The sequence below is a fragment of the Pan troglodytes genome, chromosome 19, assembly GCF_028858775.2.
Source record: "Pan troglodytes isolate AG18354 chromosome 19, NHGRI_mPanTro3-v2.0_pri, whole genome shotgun sequence".
Lineage (NCBI taxonomy): Eukaryota > Metazoa > Chordata > Mammalia > Primates > Hominidae > Pan > Pan troglodytes.
Genome location: NC_072417.2, coordinates 17,271,055 through 17,289,806, shown reverse-complemented (window position 1 = coordinate 17,289,806; position 18,752 = coordinate 17,271,055). Strand labels below are relative to the sequence as shown.

The window sequence follows — 18,752 nt, the reverse complement described above, 5'->3', positions numbered from 1 at the left end:
GAGCATGAAAAGTAAATCTGCATCCTCGTTCTCACCAAGTGAATGGCAAGTGGCCACTGGTCCAAATACCACAGCAATGGCTTGATTTATTCTTTTCCCTGGATCATCCCCTGAAAACAGATTAATGTTCAAAATTACAGAACAGCTTAGACATTTAGGTGTGATGTTAGCATTTGGTCACATATTTGCTTGGGGTGTTTCTGCCATAGGTAATCAACCCAATGGTATTAGAACCCCACTTTGGTTCCCATGCAGTCTGGGCTCCATTTAAATGTAGTTTCTCATTCATTCATGCCCAGCCCTGATTCTTTCATGAGTCTATTTTTCTGTGGCTTATGTAGGTATGACACGACCTCAGGCTATCCCAGATAATTGACTGATGGGCGACAATAGTGATGACGTGTCACACTCAGCTGTGATCCACAGTTCATAAAGTGACTTCTTGTATATTTTCTCATCAAATCTTTACAAAAACCTGAAGAGGCTGGTATGATTACTAGCCCCATTTTATAGATGGGATGCTGGCCTTTATGTCAGATACACGAGGGTTCAAATCCTGGCTCACTCTTCCTCTTACTGTGTGACCTAGGGTAAGTTGCTTAGCCTCTCTGTGCCTCTGTTCTGTTATCTCAGAGTCATGAGGCCTACACTGTCCTTGTGATCCACATAGCCCTTTTCTGGTGTAGCACTTTGCCATCCCAGGCCCTGGGATAGAGGAGGCTAGTGAGATTCTTGGGGTTTCCAATTGACCAATGCATGTCAGGGAAATTTCTTCCTCTTAGCAAGTGTAGATACATCCCAAGGGCACCTTTCTAGGCAGGGGTTTCTACGTATCAGATCAGCAGGTAACTGCCTAATTTAAGACTGAAGTTTTTGAAAGATCATTGTCAAGTTCCAAATCACCATTTCCTAGAAAGGCCGAGTCAGCGTCTTGCCAGGATACCACCTCTGCAACAGCAGAGAGTGTGGGGCAGTGAAAGGAGAGGGTGAGATTCGAATTCCTGCTCTGCACAAAGTGGCTGTGAGGCTTCAGGGAAGTTACTTATCTGATCTTCCTTTTCTTGGTCTGTAAATCAGATGAAGAACATTCTTCTTGCCAGGATGTTGTGAAGATAAAATGAGTTATGGTATGTACAGTGCCTGATGTACTGGGTTCCCATTAAATGGTACCCAGTTTCTTCTTAAATGAGTTAGTTTCCAATATTTTGGGAAAAAGCATCTGTGAACTAAGAGTAAATATTGAAAAGTAGTACCAGGGCTTTAAAAAGTCCAAATTTGTCCAGGCACGGTGGCTCACGCCTGCAATCTCAGCACTTTGGGAGGCTGAGGTGGGTGGACCACCTGATGTCAGGAGTTTGAGACCAGCCTGGACAACATGGTGAAACCCCGTTTCTGCTAAAATTACAAAAATTAGCCAGGCGTGGTGGTGGCTCCTGTAATCCCAGCTACTCGCTAGGCTGAAGCAAGAGAATCGCTTGAACCCAGGAGGCAGAGGTTGCAGTGAGCTGAGATCACGCCACTGCGTTCTAGCAGAGTGAAACTGTCTCAAAAAAAGAAAAAAATAAAAATAAAAAGTACAAATTACCTTTCTCCCTCTTTCTTTCTTTTCTTTTCTTTCTTTCTTTCTCTTTCTTTCCTTCCTTTCTCTCTCTCTTTCTTTCTTTTCTTCTTTCCCTCCCTCCCTCCCTTCCTTCCTTCTTCTTCTTTTTCTTTCTCTTTCTCTCTCTCTCTCTCTTTCTTTCTTTCTTTCTTTTTCTTTCTCTTTTGACTGAATCTTGCTCTGTCACCCAATCTGGAGTTCAGAAGCGTGATCAGGGCTCACTGCAGCCTCGACCTCCCCAGGCTCAGGTGATCCTCCTTCCTCAGCCTCCTGAGTAGCTGGGACCACAGAAAAGTACAAATTTCAAAACAATATATCCCACATTTATTGAGCACCTATCATGTAGCAGGCGTAGTGGGGAGGGAGGTGAAGCGACAATAACCATGATAGCTGTGAGAACAGCCTTGGGGATCAGGAACAACTTCCTGGAAGAGGAGCCGCCTAAACTGAGACAGGAAGGATGACGATGAGCCTGTCTGAAACAGCCATTACCAATGGGTGAGCACCTGCTATGGAACATGAGCAGAAATTCAGTAGCTGAGGAAAAAGGTAGGAAGGACATTCCAGGAAGATGGGAAGGAAGAAACCGATGCTTGAAAGAGCAGGGTGCTTTTAGGCAAGTGTCGATGGGGCTGAGGGCTGGAGGCTGGGCAGAGATTGGACCTGGAGGCCTGAAGGCAATGTAGGAGGCCCAGCAATCCAGGTAGACATAAGAGAGACTGAGTTAAGACATGAATATAGAAATAGTGAAGAAGGGACAGAGTCCAGAAATGTCTAGGGGCTAAGTGGCTTGGAGACTGATTTGTTATACAGGGCGAGGGACAGGGAGGGATCTAGGGTGGCTCCCAGGTTTCTGGCTTGAGTAGCAGGGTGAGTGGAATGCTGAGAGGGAATGTAGGAGAAGGAGGGCTTCTAAAATGAGGGTGAAGGCCGGGCATGGTGGCTCACACCTGTAATCTTAGCACTTTGGGAGGCTGAAGTGGATGGATCACTTGAGATCAGGAGTTCGAGACCAGCCTGGCTAACATGGTGAAACCCCATCTCTACTAAAAACAGAAAAATTAGCCGGACATGGTGGCGGGTGCCTTGATCTCAGCTACTCAGGAGGCTGAGGCAAGAGAATCGCTTGAAGCTGGGAGGTAGAGGTTGCAGTGAGCTGAGATAGTGCCACTGCACTCCAGCCTGGGCAATACAGCAAGACTCTTGTCTTAAAAAATAATAATAAAATAAAATAAGGGTGAGGGTGGGAGAGCAAAGGAGGCAAGCTCTCTCGCTAATTATGAGGAGCCCGTGGGTGGAGAGAGGTCTGGCTATAGCAAGAGGGCTGGGAGACATCTGCAGACAGGTGGTGGTAGAAGCCATGGAGGGGCTGAGCCCTGAGAAGCACCAACACTCTCAGGTTGAGCGAGACATCCCAGGGGCTGGAGGAAGCCAGGACAGCATGGCTGTCACGGGTGCCACTTTTTAAGGCACTGGGTCAGCAGGTCGAAGGCTCCAGAGAGTCAGCTAAGAAAGGAAAAGCATCCTGTAGATTTGGCAATTAGGCAGCCCCCAATGACACTTTGCCAAAAGCAATTCCAAAAGAGTATTGGAGGAAGAAGTCAAGAAATGTAGAGGCTTATTTTTGTTTTGCCTATTGTTTATTTGTAGTAGAGATGGGGTCTCGCTCTGTTGCTCAGGCTGGAGTGCAGTGGTGTGACAGAGGCTTAAAGATGCTAATCTTTTCATATCCTTCGCCCACTTTTTGGTGGGGTTGTTTGTTTTTTTCTTGTAAATTTGTTTGAGTTCTTTGTAGATTCTGGATATTAGTCCTTTGTCAGATGAGTAGATTGCAAAATTTTTCTCCTGTTCTTTAGGTTGCCTATTCACTCTGATGGTAGTTTCTTTTGCTGTGCAGAAGCTCTTTAGTTTAATTAGATCCCATTTGTCAATTTTGGCTTTTGTTGCCATTGCTTTTGGTGTTTTAGACATGAAGTCCTTGCCCATGCCTATGTCCTGAATGGTATTGCCTAGGTTTTCTTCTAGGGTTTTTATGGTTTTAGGTCTAACATTTAAGTCTTTAATCCATCCTAAATGATGAGTTAATGGGTGCAGCACACCAACATGGCACATGTATACATATGTAACAAACCTGCACGTTGTGCACATGTACCCTAGAACTTAAAGTATAATAAAAAAAAATGACCAGATGATTGATGCAGAAAAAAAAAGATGCTTATCTTTGGCTGGACTTTGAAAAGAAATGGACTAACCTCTGCTGTCTTCTGGTACGTACATTGCCTCAAGGGCTGAGAAAAGCTGATAGGACAGAGAAGAAATAGTGAAACATCTCCCTGTTTACTACATGCAAACCTACAGTCAGCATTATAAGATGCCAGGTTGGCTTCTTTCAATTTGGCCTACAGCCCTAAAAAATAAGTGTGTCTTGAAGGCACAAACCTTAAAGCTGTGAATGGAGACTTTGAAAAGTATCTAGTTTAGCCCAGAAATGGAAGTAGCAGAATGCTATTGACCTAGTTGTACCCCAAACACTGAAGTCTCATTAATACCTAAAAAGCCTGAGCCAGCTTTTTCTTTCTGTGTTTACCTTCATACCAATTACATAATAAAGTCATTATGGAGCACAGCGTAGCTTGGTTTGAGGCTTGTGTGAGTTGTGGCTGTCAGCCCCGGCATATATTCCTTAAAATCCTTAAAGAAGACAAGTGATTTATAGAATACTTCCCATTGCCTGCTATATATCATAAATGGCATTTAAAAGGACAATCTCAATTAGGTTCACAAACTCTTTATTGGAGGGAGTTAGCATTTCTCGAATTTGTTGGGATGGTTAAAATTAAGGAAAGGATAGCTTTCTGTTGCCATGGAGATTAATGTGTCAGTAACAAGCCATACTGACGGGTGCCTGTTGCTCAAGCTGGCACAGACCCTCGTTCCCTCATCATCTCTGGATACCATGGGAAATCTTCAGTATTTTGGAGTCCTTGAGGTCTGTTTGTGAATAAATGCTACCTGTGAGTGCCATGTGGTGGATGGTGAGTCTATAACAGTTGCAAATCCTTTGTCTGACAATGTCACCAACACTTCTCACTTCTGAAAACCTCAGCTAAGCAAAAATATGGGCACAGCACACAAGAGGCAAGACAAACAAAATCTGAAATGTCACTTGTTAAAAGTGTTCTGAGATTTTGTTAATTTATATCTATTGAAAAACAGAACTCTATGCCACTGCATGCACAAAACCCCCAAAGGACCAGAAGTAATACAATGTCTATGGCATGGGCTCAGGAATTTATTATTATCATCGATCCTCTCTTCCAACCGTGCTCTTCACTTAATAGAATTATGGTACAACAGACCCCAAATCCTCTTGCTGTGGGGATAATACGTAGGAATTAAGAGCAGAGCTCTGGAATTAGATTGGGTTTGACACTCACTTCCAGAACTTCCTAAATGTGTGACCGGGGAAGGTTAGACTTGCCAATCCTTCAGGGTCCCTGTAGAAGAGGGATAACAGTAGTCTCTGCTTTCTAGAGCTGTGTGAGGATTAAATGAAACTAGGTGAATTTATGTCTAGCATGTAAACACTCAACCAGTGATCACTTCAATAACTGTCGAGACAAGCTGGTGGAGGAAGGGAGAGGGAATGGGTTCTTCTCATCTTGTTGTTTGGGTGGAAGAAAGAGTCTTGGGTTCTAAATCTGGAGACTTTGGTATTAGTTCTGCCACAAACTGGCTGTATGACTCGGGGTAAGTTAACTTCCTTAGAGCCTGTTCCTTCATATCTCAAACAAGATAAAAGCCAACATGGGCCAGGTGTGTGTGTTGCAATGCATGTAATTAATTTTTTTCTTCATTTACACACAGAGAAGCTGAAACTCAGGGAGGTTAAATTCTTGCCCCAAGGCACAAGACAAGTTCATGGCAGGCCAGTACTCATCCAGACACCTGGCTCCAAAAGCCAGGTTTGGGGCCAGCAAACTTGGCCATTCACATCTATGTTCAACATCACAGACCCGGTCTCAGCATATTTGTGGAAAAATAAAGGAGACACAGGAAAAACAGAGGAAGGAGATTCGAGTCCACGATGCCATTAAGTCAGGGGCTGAGTTCCTTCTGTGGGAGGGAGTTCCAGCTCTGAGCAGACTCCTCCTAAAAGTGGGGCTTTTCCTGCTTCACCCAAGGGCAGGCTGGAGATTTCTATGCATCTGAGATTGGGCCCAGACAATGACAATGTCAATGTCAGGAGACTCCCCCATGAAGGTCAGTGGATACAAAGGATTTCTAAACTGATAATGTCGGTCAGTAGAAAACGTGATTCTATTTGCTTAATGGTTACACACACCCTTTCAGGTGCACAGGTTAGCAAGCATCAGGGTCCTCTAGTAAGAGTCTATTCTGGGGCTGGGTGCGGTGGCTCACGCCTGTAATCCCAGCACTTTGAGAGGCTAAGGCAGGTGGATCATTTGAGGCCAGGAGTTGGAGACCAGCCTGGCCAACGTGGTGAAACCTTATCTCCACAAAAAATACAAAAATTATCTGGGCATGGTGGTGCATGCCTGTAATCCCAGCTACTTGGAGGCTGAGGCAGGAGAATTGCTTGAACCTGAGAGGCAGAAGTTGCAGTGAGCCGAGATTGCACCACTGCACTCTAGCCTGGGCAACAGAATGAGACTCTGTCTGAGGACTAAGCTCTGATTTTTTTTTTTTTAAATCTTGCCCAAATTCCTATCTAAGGGGTCTGAGGAATCATGCCCTACAAGCCACAAATTCTAATTAGATGGGTTTTAGTTAACCCTGTATATAGTGACTTTCCAATCTGACTCTGGCATAACAAGGAAGAAAATCAAAATGTTTTATCCCAAAATATATTTTCTTGCCATACCTTGAAATTGCCCTGCAAAGTCTCTTGTGGGAAAAATCCATATTCTATAGAGAATCTCCTCTCCCCTTTGTTTTCCTTCCTTCCTTCCTTTCCGGTTCCAGGAGATAATCAACTAAGAGCCAGGGACCGTTCTAATTCCAATAAGAAACATTTTACAACCTGCTCTCTCTGAAGTCTGCTATCTGAGAGCTTCCTTTGCGCAGTAAAACTTGGTCTCCACAATCCTTTATCTCAACCCAAACATTTCTTTTCTGTTGATCCCAGGTCTTCAGATAAACTCAACCAATTGTCAACCAGAAAATGTTTAAATTTACCTATACCCTGGAAGCCCCTGCTTTGTTGCCCCGCCTTTCTGAATCAAACCAATATATTTCTTAAATCTATTTGATTGATGTCTCTTGCCTCCTAAAATATATAAAAGCAAGCTGTACCCCAATCACCTTGGGCACATGTTCTCAGGACCTCCTGAGGGCTGTATCACAGGCCATGGTCACTCATATTTGGCTCAGAATAAATCTCTAAAAATATTTTACAGAGTTTGACTCTTTTCGTCAACACATCTCAAAAAAAAAAAAAAAAAAGGAAGCTACTCTGAGTGGCTTTGGGTTTTTAGCTCTGTGGATGAGTGAGGGTGTCAAAAAGCAAAACTGACAAAAGGAGAAATGACACCGGGATAGCTGGTAAACACAGCGCTTTAAAGCTACCTGGAGCCTTCAGGTCATGGGCACTCTCAGCCTTTGCTGAGCTGGTCATGTTGTCGTGGAGCTGACAAAAAAAAAAAAGTGGGGGGGAGAGAGAGGAGCAAAAGGGCTGGCAGTGCCCAAGTGTAGTTCAAGAGAAATGATTTTCAAGTTCAAAGTGCTCCCAGCTTTCTTCATCTGTAGAGCGCTCATTACATCACAGAGTAAACGATGACAAAATAGCTAAGCTCTGATTCGATCAGCTTTCTGTACTTCCTGTAAATTTCCTGCAGGGTCTTGTCCTCTTCATTCGTCTCATATCTGTTTGTATAAATTCTTGCCTGTGCCAACAGAGAAATACATCCACATATGAGCATGCACACACACACACACACACACACACACACACACACACACACACACACACGGTGACTACACTTTTCAGGGCTTGACAGCAACTTAAATGATCTACACATACAGTTGTTGAATCAGGAAAATATGTTGGCAGAATCAGAAAAAGACCAAACCCAACTACTAGAAAAGAGAGCTCCAGATTCCCTTCTTTGAAACTGCTGATTTTCAATGAACAGATGATTGTCCCCCACTGCCTTATTCTGCCCTTCGTTCCAGAGCAGAAGCACCACTGCTGGATGCCCCCACTCTACACCGTGGAACCAGCCTGGGGAAGTCTTACCTTGAATACACGCAGGGCACACTGCCGTTCTTTCTGACTCTTCAGGATCCGCTCCACAAAACTAACATCAAGGAAAGCCCAGATTTTGAAGTAAAACAACTTCCTGCAGGATATGATGAGGAGGTGCAGCTCGTCGTCGAGTGACTCATGGTTGTTGTTGAATTCACAAGTTAATTTCTGGAAGAGCACCAAAAGGGAAGATGTGTGTGGGCAGAGATGCTGAGCCTGGCTGAGTTGTTCTGTAACATTTCCACGACCTGGCTCTGGGCCTGATAGCCATGACGACTTGGGGGCTTTTAATTTTAATTTTTAATTTTTGTGGTACATAGGTACATATATTTATGGGGTATATGGGATATTTTGATGCAGGCATACAATGTGTAATAATCACAATGGGGTAAATAGAGTATCCATGACTTCAAGCATTTATCCTTTGTGTTACAAACAATCCAATTATACTCTTTTAGTTTTTTAAAAATGTACAATTAAATGATGATTGACTATAGACACCCTGTCGTGCTATCAAATACTAGATCTTGTTCATTCTTTCTAACTTTTTTTGTACCCATTAGCCATCCCCACTTCCCTCTGCACCCCCTACTACCCTTCCCAGCCTCTGGTAACCATCCTTCTACTCTCTATCTCCATGAGTTGAATTGTTTTAATTTTTAGCTCCCACAAATAAGTGAGAACATGCAAAGTTTGTCCTTCGGTGCCTAGCATATTTCACTTAACATAACAACCTCAGTTGCATCTATGTTATTGCAAACAACAGAATCTCATTCCTTTTTGTGACTGAATAGTACTCCATTGTGTACATGTACCACATTTTCTTTATCCATTGATGGACACTTAGGTTGCTTCCAAATATTGGCTATTGTGAATAGTGCTGCAATAAACATGAGAGTGCAGACATCTCTTTGATATATTGACTTTCTTTCTTTGGGGTATACACCTAGCAGTGGGATTGCTGGATCATATGTAAGCTCTATTTTTAGTTTTTTGAGGAACCTCCAAACTGTTCTCTACAGTGGCTGTACTACTTTAAATTCCCACCAACTGTGTATGAGAATTTCCTTTTCTCTACATCCTTTCCAGCATTTGCTATTGCCTGTCTTTTGAATAAAAATCGTTTTAACTGGGGTGAGATAATATCTCATTGTGGTTTTGATTTGCGTTTCTCTGATGATCAGTGATGTTGAGCACCTTTTAATATACCTATTTTGCCATTTATATGTCTTCTTTTGAGAAATATCTGTTCAGGTCCTTTGCCTATTTTTTAACTGGATTACTATTTTTTTTTCCTATAGAGTTGTTTGAGCTCTGTATATTCTGTTTATTTATTAATCCCTTGTGATATGGGTAGCTTGCAGATATTTTCTCCCATTCTTCCTGTGGGTTGTCTCTACACTTTGTTGATTGTTTCCTTCATTGCGCAGAAACTTTTTAACTTGATGTGATCCCATTTGTCTATGTTTGCTTAGATTGCCTGTGCTTGTGGGGTATTGCTCAAGAAATCTTTGCCCAGTTCAATGCCCTGGAGAGTTTCCCCAATGTTTTCTTGTAGCAGTTTCATAGTTTGAGGTCTTAGATTGAAGTCTTTAGTCCAGTTTGATTTGATTTTCATATATGGCAAGAGATAGTGGTCTAGTTTCATTCTTCTGCATGTGGCTATCCAGTTTTCCTAGCACCATTTACTGAAGAGGAGATCGTCCTTTTCCCAATGTATGTTTTTGGCATCTTTGTCAAACATGAGTTCACTACAGATGAATGAATTGGTTTCTGGGTTCTCTATTCTGTTCCATTGGTCTTTATGGGACTAATAAATAACCAGAATATATAAGGGGCTTAAAATCTGTTTTTATGTCAGTCTCATGCTGTTTTAGTGACTATAGCTCTGTAATATAATTTGAAGTCAGGTAATGTAGTTTCTACAGTTTTGTTCTTTTTGGTCAGGACAGCTTTAGCTATTCTGCATCTTTTGTGGTTCCATATATATATATATATATATATATACACACACACACACATATATATACACACACATATATATATATAAATTTAAGATTCTTTGTTCTATTTCTGTGAAGAATGTCATTGGTATTTGGATAGGATTGCACTGAATCTGTAGATGGCTTTCGATAGTATAAACATTTTGACAACATTGATTCTTCCAACTCATGAACATAGAATATCTTTCCATTTTTTTGTGTCCTTTTCAATTTCTTGCATCAATATTTTATAATTTTCATTGTAGAGATCTTTCATTCCTTCGGTTAATTCCTAGGTATTTAATTTTATTTGTAGCTATTATAAACAGGATTACTTTCTTGATTTCTTTTTCAGATTGTTCACTGTTGGCATATAGAAATGCTACTGATTTTTATATGTTGATTTTGTATCCTGCAACTTTACTGAATTTGTTTAGCTGATAGTTTTGTTTTTGTTTTTGTTTTTGGTGGAGTCTTTAGGTTTTTCCAAATATAAGATCCTATCATCTTCAAACAAGAATTATTTGACTTCATTTTCTATTTGGGTGCCCTTTATTTCTCTCATCTGATTGCTCTAGCTAGGACTTCCAGTACTATGTTGAATGGCAGTGGTAACAGTGGCATCCTTGTTCTGTTCTGGATCTTAAAGAAAAGGCTTTCAGTTTTTCCCCATTCAATATGATACTAGTTGTGGGTCTGTCATATATGGCTTTTATTGTATTGAGGTATGCTCCTTCTATACCCAGTTTTTTGAGAGTTTTAATCATGAAGGAATGTTGAATTTTATCAAATGCTTTTACAGCATTAATTAAAATAATCATATGCTTTTTGCTCTTCATTCTGTTGTTATGAGGTGTCACACTGATTTATTTGCATATTTTGAACCATTCTTGCATCCCTGGGATAAATCCCACTTGGTCAGGATGAATGATCTTTGTAATGTGTTGTCGAATTTGGTTTGCCAGTAATTTGTTGAGGAATTTTCCATCAATGTTTATTAGGAATATTCACCTATAGTTTTCTTGTTTTTGATGTGTCTTTATCTGGCTTTGGTATCAGGGTAATACCAGCCTTGTAGAATGAGTTTAGAATTATTCCCTCTGCTTCTATTTTTCTGGAATGGTTTGAGTAGGATTGGTATTAGTTCTTCTGTAAATGTTTGATAAAATTGATAAAATTCAGCAGTACAGCCATCAGCTCAAGGGCTTTTCTTTGCTTGGGGACTTTTTATTACAGCTTCTATCTTGTTACTTGTCAATGGTCTGTTCAGGTTCTGGATTTCTTCATGGTTCAATCTTGGTAGTTTGTACGTGTCTAGGAATTTATCCATGTCTTCTGGGTTTTCCAATTTATTGGCATATAGTTGCTCGTTATAGGCTCTAATTATCCTTTGGATTTCTCTGGTATTGGTTGTAATGTCTCCTTTTTCATCTCTTGATTTTATTTATTTGGGTCTTCTCTCATTTTTTCTTATTTTTGCTAATGGTTTGTTAATTTTGTTTATTTTTCAAAAAGCTTTTATTTCATTGATCTTTTGCATTATTTGTTTCACTTTCACTCATTTCTGCTCCAATCTTTATTATTTCTTCTCTTCTACCAATTATGGGATTGGTTTGCTCTTGGTTTTTTCAGTCCTTTAAAGTGTGTCATTAGAATGTTTATTTGAAGTTTTTCTTCTTTTTTGATGTAGGCGCTTATAGCTATAAACTTCCCTCTTAGTATTGCTCACTGTATCCCACAGGTTTTGGTAGCTGTGTCTGCATATTGTTTGTTTCAAAAATATTTCAATTTCCTTCTTAATCTCTTCATGACCAACTGGTCATTCAGGAGCATATTGTTTAATTTCCATGTGTTCATATAATTTCCAAAGTTTCTCGTTATTAATTTCTAGTTTTATTCTGTTGTGGTCAGAGAAGATGCTTGCTATAATTTCAATTTTTTGACTGTCTTAAGACTTTTTTGTGACCTAACATATGGCCTGTTCTTGTGAATGATCCATGTGCTAAAGAGAAGAGTGTGTATTCTTCAGCCATTGGATGAAATTTTCTGTAAATATCCTTTAGGCCCTTTTGGTCTATAATGCAGATTAAGTCTGCTGTTTCTTTGTTGATTTTGTGTCTTGAAGATCTACCCAATACAGAAAGGGGGGTGTTGAAGTCTCTAGCTGTTATTATATAGGGGTCTATCTCTCTCTTTAGCTCTAATAATATTTGCTTTATATGTCTGGGTGCTCTGGTGTTGACTGCATATATACTTACAATTGTTATATCCTCTTGCTGAATTGACTCTTTTATTATTATATAATGACTCTGTCTCTTTTTATAGGTTTTATCTTGAAATCTATTTTGTCTGATATAAGTATAGCTACTCCTCCTCTTTTTTGGTTTCCATAGGCATTAAATATCATTTCCCATCTCTTTATTTTCAGTCTATGTGTGTCTTTATAGGTGAAATGTGTTATTTGTAGGCAGCAGATAATTGAGTCTTTCTTTTTAATCTGTTCAGCCACCTATGTCTTTTGATTGGAGGGTTTAGTCCATTTGTATTCAATGTTATTACTAAGTAGGGACTTACTCGGGACATTTCATTATTTGTTTTCTGGTTTTTTGTGGTCTTCTCTTCCTTCTTTTCTTCCTTCCTGTGTTCCTTTTAGGGAAGGTGATTTTCTCTGGAGGTATGTTTCATGTCTTGCTTTTTATTTTATCTGTTGTATGTTTTTAGATTTGAGGTTATCATGAAGCTTGCAAACAATATCTTGTAACTCATTATTTTAAACTGATGACAACTTAACACTATTGCATAAACAAACTAATAAACAGAAAAACTAAAACTAATAAAAACTTTTTACCTTAACTTTGTCTCCCTACTGTTTAACTTTTTGTTATTTCTATTTGTATCTTACTGTACTGTCTATGTCTTGAAAAGTTGTTGTTGTTATTATTTTCGATCGGCTTATATGTTTGTCTTTCTACGTAAGATATGAGTAGTTTACTCACACAATTCCAGTGTTACAATATTCTGTGTTTTTCTATGTACTTACTATTACCAGTAAGTAATAGTAAGTATATGTCTTGTACCTTCAGATGATTTCTTATTGCTCATTAATGCCTTTTTCTTTCAGATTGAAGAACTCCCTTTAGCATTTCTTGTAGGACAGGTCTGGTGTTAATGGAATTTGGGGACTTTTTAGATAAGGGACATTGGACATGTAGTTCTTAGAGGAAGAGATTTGAGAATGATGGTGATCTCATCCAAGGTTGCAAAACTTGGAATTTGGAGGCAGTGTACTTGGAGTATACAAGGTGCTCGTCCCAGGCCTGCAGTGGACTGGCTGGGTGACTGTGGGCTGGTCATTGAACCTCAAGTTCTTCTGCAGCACACAAGGATCATGATGATGTCTGCCGTACCCCACCTTTGGTTTATGTGGGTACCTAATGAGGTATTAGCACCTTGGAGTCCATCCATGTTTGTAGAGATACATAAACCTGTTAATATCAGTTGTCACAACCACTGTGAGGTCCTTGGAAAGACAAAATGATCCTGATCTTACAGGTGAGAAAGCTACTAGATTAGGGAACAGCCCAGAAACTCTGAGCTCTTCGGTTGTGTAAATCAAATTTGACTTTTTGTCTGGCCTGGTCCTCCCCATTCTATCTCCCCAATTACCAGGCACTGGCACTGCTATAACCAGACAGATCCCCCACTGAGATCTGACCGTAGGAGCCACAGGGTCTCCTGCATGCTGCTGTGACCTGGTGGAAAAGTAGGAAGAGGCAGCCCAGCCGCTATTCACCTGCAAGGCACCTCCTGGCTCAGGCTTCATAGCTCTGAGTGGGGACTTAGGGGCTTTCCCTGGCTGACAGCTAACCAGATAATTCCTTGTGTCTGTACCACATGTAGGAAGTGAGTAGCAGCTTCTGTTGCCTACTGTGGTCTTGGGAGGAGGGCAGGAGGCTTAGTTGGTGGTATTTCCTAGAACTTCAATTTGAGATTGAGTGAACATTTGGGAGCCCAGCCAAGAGCAGGCAGCAGTGGGCTTTCTTCCGGGGAAGCCAGTCACCTGAACAGCAGTCACTCCTCACAAGTCCTACCTACCTGCAGAGTGTGCCGGAAGGTGGGCAGGAGATCTATCAGAGTGGGTCTCATTGAATAGTCTGGATCACTGAAATAGCAGCTTCTCAGACTGATGCTCCTGATCGGGATCTCCTGCAAGAGGATTCGGGCCAAGCGTTCGTACTTCATGATCCGTTCAAAGAAGAAGTTCACCTTCAGATTGGTGGCCTGCCTGGCCAGCTTGGCCCAGGACATACCCCAGATGACCTGTCCGTGGGGGTCATGAACGTGGCATTTGATGTTGATGGTCCGGAGGGTGCTGGCATTCTCACACAAGTTCTCAAGCAGCTCGTCGGAGATACAGTTGTAGTTGAGGTTCAGGGACACAAGATTGTGGAATGTGGACATGGTCTTTTTGAACTGGGGGCTGTTGTAGACAGCAAGGTGATGGCTGAAATAGTCCTCGATGTTGAGCTCTGAGATCACATTCTCATTCCTCACGTAGCTGAGGGAGTCGAGAATTTGGCAGCCTTGCTCCACGGTCAGCCTGGCCCCTTTTAGGTTGAGATAATCCAGGCGTTTGCCCATCTTCTTTAAGAAGAAACTCAAGCTGCTGATGAATGAGCTCCTGATGCTGTTCCTCCATACCAGGCGGTCCAGCTCCAGGTATTGGATGGAAAGAGATTTCAGACGGTTGTTGCTCTTACTCAGACAAGACAGGAGGCCCCGCATGGTGACCTGGAACTTCTTGGTCAAGACAGCATTGTAAGGATTCATGAATTTGACCTCCAGGTGCTCCAGATAACGACCAAACTTCTTAACATACCAAACAGCTGACTCAACTTCAGATGCATGTACCCTGGAAGGTCTCCCGCTGAAGGTGATGGTTCTGTACCGCCAGAGCTCAGCAGAATACATCATCTGGTTCCACTTTCTGCAGACAAGAGCAGCCCTGGACCTGTCCCTGTCTCCTAGCCACCAGAAAACACGGCACAGACACAAATCGGGCAGAAAGGCCCAGCAGCTCTGGTCTTGGGGCTGGATCAGTTCACTTTCTTCGTCCATCCAGGAACCGGGATGTACAGTGCAGCTGTGCGTTAGGCAGGGCTTCCAAAAATGAGGAAAGGAAAGCAATCACTTGCTTTCTGTGGGGAATAAAAAGGAAGAGCCATTACCTGTCAAACAGAGATTAAACTCAAATGAACCAGCTTTCCCTGTGGTCCCAAGTGCATTAGGCACTGTGCCAGGTGTGGGTGGTTCAATGATACATTCATGACACAGTCCACACCTGCAAGGATTTCACAGTCTATCCAGGGATACAGACCAGTACTCAATTATAACCCTGTGAGAGAGCAGGAAGGTTCAGGCGGACTCATAGTGTGGGGTAGCACACATGCAGGGTGACTTACTCTGTTTGACTAAATACAGTGGTTGGAAGCAGAGAGGGCTGCTCAGAGGAGGCGACGTCTGAGTTGGGTTTTGAAGGGTGAGTAGGATTTTCAAGGCAGATCAGGTGGGCCTAGTGGTAGTGGTGGAGGAACTGATGCATTCTGGGCAGAGGGAACAATACGTGCAAAGCCACAGAACTGTGAATGTATGTGATGTGTTCCCATTCAGGGAACTAAAAATGGTTTGGTCACCTGGCACTTAACTTGTTAAGTGGGCTGGAAATGGAGGAACTGGATCACGTGGGAGCAGTGGGAAGTGCTGGATCAAGGGGTCCTGCGTGATGTGATAAAGATTATGTCCTAGAGGCCAGAGAGTCCCACTTCCCCTTTCCCCAAGATTCTGGAATTCTGACATGGCCTGTCCCCTTCCTGTATCTAGCTACATTGCTGACAGTTGTGTAAAATTCAAGAGGTGTAACAGCAGAACAGGGTGGAAAACCCCAGCTGAGGTCACAGAGAGCCATGAAGGTTGATGGGTCAAATGTCTGGAAGCCATGTGGTGAGTTCTGAGGTGTGGAAAGGACACTCCTGGGGGACAGAGGAAGGATGGTCAAGAGCAGAGTCCAGGCATTGTGGTGGGAATGGGGATGTGTTTGCAAGTTCTTTAGAAGACACGATTTGGTAACTGTTGAAGGAAGAGGTGGGGAAGGCTGGAAATTTTCTGACCCAACTAGAGAGTCCCAGCAGAGATCTGAGCGAAGGCCTGCCTCATCCATAGATATTTTATAGCCATCTGCTAAACTTTTTACAGTTTTTTGCTTTCAAAGTTTCATTTGCCTAAAAACTCTCCTCATGTTGTTTGCCCCTCCCAAACCCCCATTGTTCAAAGTTCAAGCCCTACCACTCCTTAAAGCTCTCACTGACTACTTTACCAGATAAACCCAAGATTATTGATCATGGCTCATAAAATCGTGGTGCTGGAAAGAGACCTGAGAATTGATTTCTTTTCAGATGAACACTGAAGGCCAGAGAGGTGAAGGGACTCACCTATAGTCTCACAGCAAGTTAGTATCAGGCCCCAGACTGGAACTTGGGCTTTTTGACTCTTTCTTCTGTACTTTTTTTTCCTGTCCCCACCTCTTGGGCCACAAGGGTGTAGGGGCAAGTGAATCACATTTCCCAATTCAGGACTGACATTATTTGTCTGTGCAAGACCCCTCTCTAGTTTTATTTATTCATGTGTTCCATTTTAACCCTCTGTCCCATTCTATTGCCCCCACCATAGGCAACTGTTCAAGTGTGTTTGATGTGTGTCTTTTTGTCTGTATGTGTGCTTGCCAAATGTGTACTTACTGTTTGTCGGACTTATTCCTGTGGCTCTGTGTACATTTCACCCATTGCGTCTAGCAGCTGAATAGAACCCATGGCAGGTATCCTGCCTGTCTCCCATCCTCTTTCCTTTGATGGACCCCAAGTCTCCTCCAGCTCCCACCAACACCACAGTGGCAGTGAGCATCCTCAAGTAAGCACAGCTGTGGGCCTCCCTAGGGACCTTCTCCAGGCTTTGTCCTCACTACCCCATCACTTTCTCTCACCACCCACTCACTGATTTGGCCCCTGTCTCCAGCTGGCCTTCCCACCTCCACATCCGAACAGACTTCCATAAAGGATATAACAGCAGCCCGCCCTGCCCATGACATGGCACCCTAGTGGTTCCCAGCATGGCTGTGTCCATATTTAGCTTGCCTCCTTCTGCTACCTCTTGCCAGTGCCCCTCTTTGTATAATCTGTGTCCTTGCCTTTCTCTCCCAAGGGACCCACACACCCCTTGACATCCTCCTTCTGCTTTTGAGAAGGTACTTAAACATTTAACAAATGAAGAAATAGGTCTCTTCAATCACTTGCAAACTGCCCAAGGCTAGGGATCTCCACAGCACTCACCACCAAGCAAAGCTCCTAAAAGGTGCTGCAGAAGAGATTAAACCAATTTAAAAGCTCCATGAAGCAAAGACTTGGAATCAACCCAAATGCCCATCAATGATCGACAGGATTAAGAAAATGTGGCACATATACATCATGAAATACTATGCAGCCATAAAAAAGAATGAGTTCATGTCCTTTGCAGGGACATGGATGAAGCTGGAAACCATCATTCTCAGCAAACTAACGCAGGAACAGAAAATCAAACACCGCATGTTCTCACTCATAAGTGGGAATTGAACAATGAGAACACATGGACACAGGGAGAGGAACATCACACAGTGGGGCCTGTCGGAGGGTGGCGGGCAAGGGGAGGGAGAGCATTAGGACAAATACCTAATGCATGCGGGGCTTAAAACCTAGATGACAGGTTGATGGGTGCAGCAAACCACCATGGCACATGTATACCTATGTAACAAACCTGCACGTTCTGCACATGTATCCCAGAACTTAAAGTATAATAAAATAAATAAATAAATAGAAGCTCCATGAAACCTTTTGGCCTAGCAAGGTTGTAGGTCAGGAAAAGTCATCAGACACTGGTGCTGTAAGGGTGGGGTTGGAAGAATATGTGTGTCTGGAAGAGTTGCTGCAAGGAGACTCCAAATTCTATTTAATGACTGGGAGCCTCCCCTTACCCCCCGAGACCCCATCAGAGGCAGTGTAGCTTAGTGGGCTGGATCCTAGCTATGCCCATTACAGTCGGATGACCTTAGGCAAGTCAATTTCTTTGTGTGTGAATCCTCACATCTGTATATGGGGTAATAATAGTGCCTTTCTTTTAGTGTTGGGAGGATTAAGTGAGCTGATACCTGGAAAGCACCGGGAACAGTGAGTGCCTGCCACATAGTAAACGCTATACAAGAGCTGGCTGCCATTAATAAGAAAGTTGGTGCCGAGGTACTTCTGCAACGTCCCGCCAAGGAAGATAGTAATACAAACACATCCATTTCACAAATACGGAAACGGAGGTGTTGGAAGGTGAATAAAGTTTCCCAGGGAGAACGTGTAGTAAGTGGGGAGATAGGATTCGAACCCAGGGTTGGTCCACCACATCACAAAGCTGCCAACCAGGGAGGGAAATCTAAAGATGTCCTACCCACCGCGGGAGGGGAGTTGGCCTGGCAACTCCTGCAGCCAAAGATGCTTCCCAGAGGGGGTGATGAGAGCAGCCCGCCTCCCCGCCGCGGGCCTCGGGGCATCCCACCGCCACCCCAGCCTGCTCCGGCCCGCGTTCTCCCGTTACCCATTCGCTGAACCCCGCTCGGGCTGCAGGGACTGGAGCGCGCCTACCTGCTCCGCCCGCGCAGCTGTTGCTCCGACGCCAACTCCATGGGCGCCCCGGGTCTGCCTGCGCCTTGCTCTGGCCCAAGCTAAATGCCAAGCTCCGGCCGCCTTTGTGACGCGCTGCCGCCTGCAAGGCTCTGTTCCTGCCCCCGGGTCGCAGAGCCCCAAACCTGCAGTTGCCGGGTCAGTGGATC

General features: G+C 43.1%; 1 protein-coding gene across 1 annotated transcript; it reads right to left on the bottom strand.

Annotated features, from left to right (window-relative positions):
* Positions 1-7,159: 7,159 nt before the first annotated feature.
* On the bottom strand, positions 7,160-18,664 carry FBXO39 (F-box protein 39). The gene is made up of 4 exons (XM_001168177.6): positions 18,565-18,664; positions 13,946-15,048; positions 7,860-8,036; positions 7,160-7,506 (listed from the first exon to the last, which is right to left on the bottom strand). The coding sequence occupies exons 2-4, from the start codon at positions 14,966-14,968 to the stop codon at positions 7,378-7,380; spliced, it is 1,329 nt and encodes a 442-aa protein (XP_001168177.1). The 5' UTR covers positions 14,969-15,048; positions 18,565-18,664; the 3' UTR covers positions 7,160-7,377.
* Positions 18,665-18,752: the final 88 nt, after the last annotated feature.

What these genes read in the sequence shown, in the direction of transcription:
- FBXO39 (XM_001168177.6), bottom strand. Translation starts at nt 14,968, where the DNA reads ATGGACGAAGAAAGTGAACTGATCCAGCCCCAAGACCAGAGCTGCTGG. An exon ending in CCTTCCGGCACACTCTGCAG is followed by an intron (nt 8,037 to 13,945) that starts GTAGGTAGGACT and finishes GTGCTCTTCCAG; the next exon opens with AAATTAACTTGTGAATTCAA. An exon ending in GTGCCCTGCGTGTATTCAAG is followed by an intron (nt 7,507 to 7,859) that starts GTAAGACTTCCC and finishes CTGTTGGCACAG; the next exon opens with GCAAGAATTTATACAAACAG.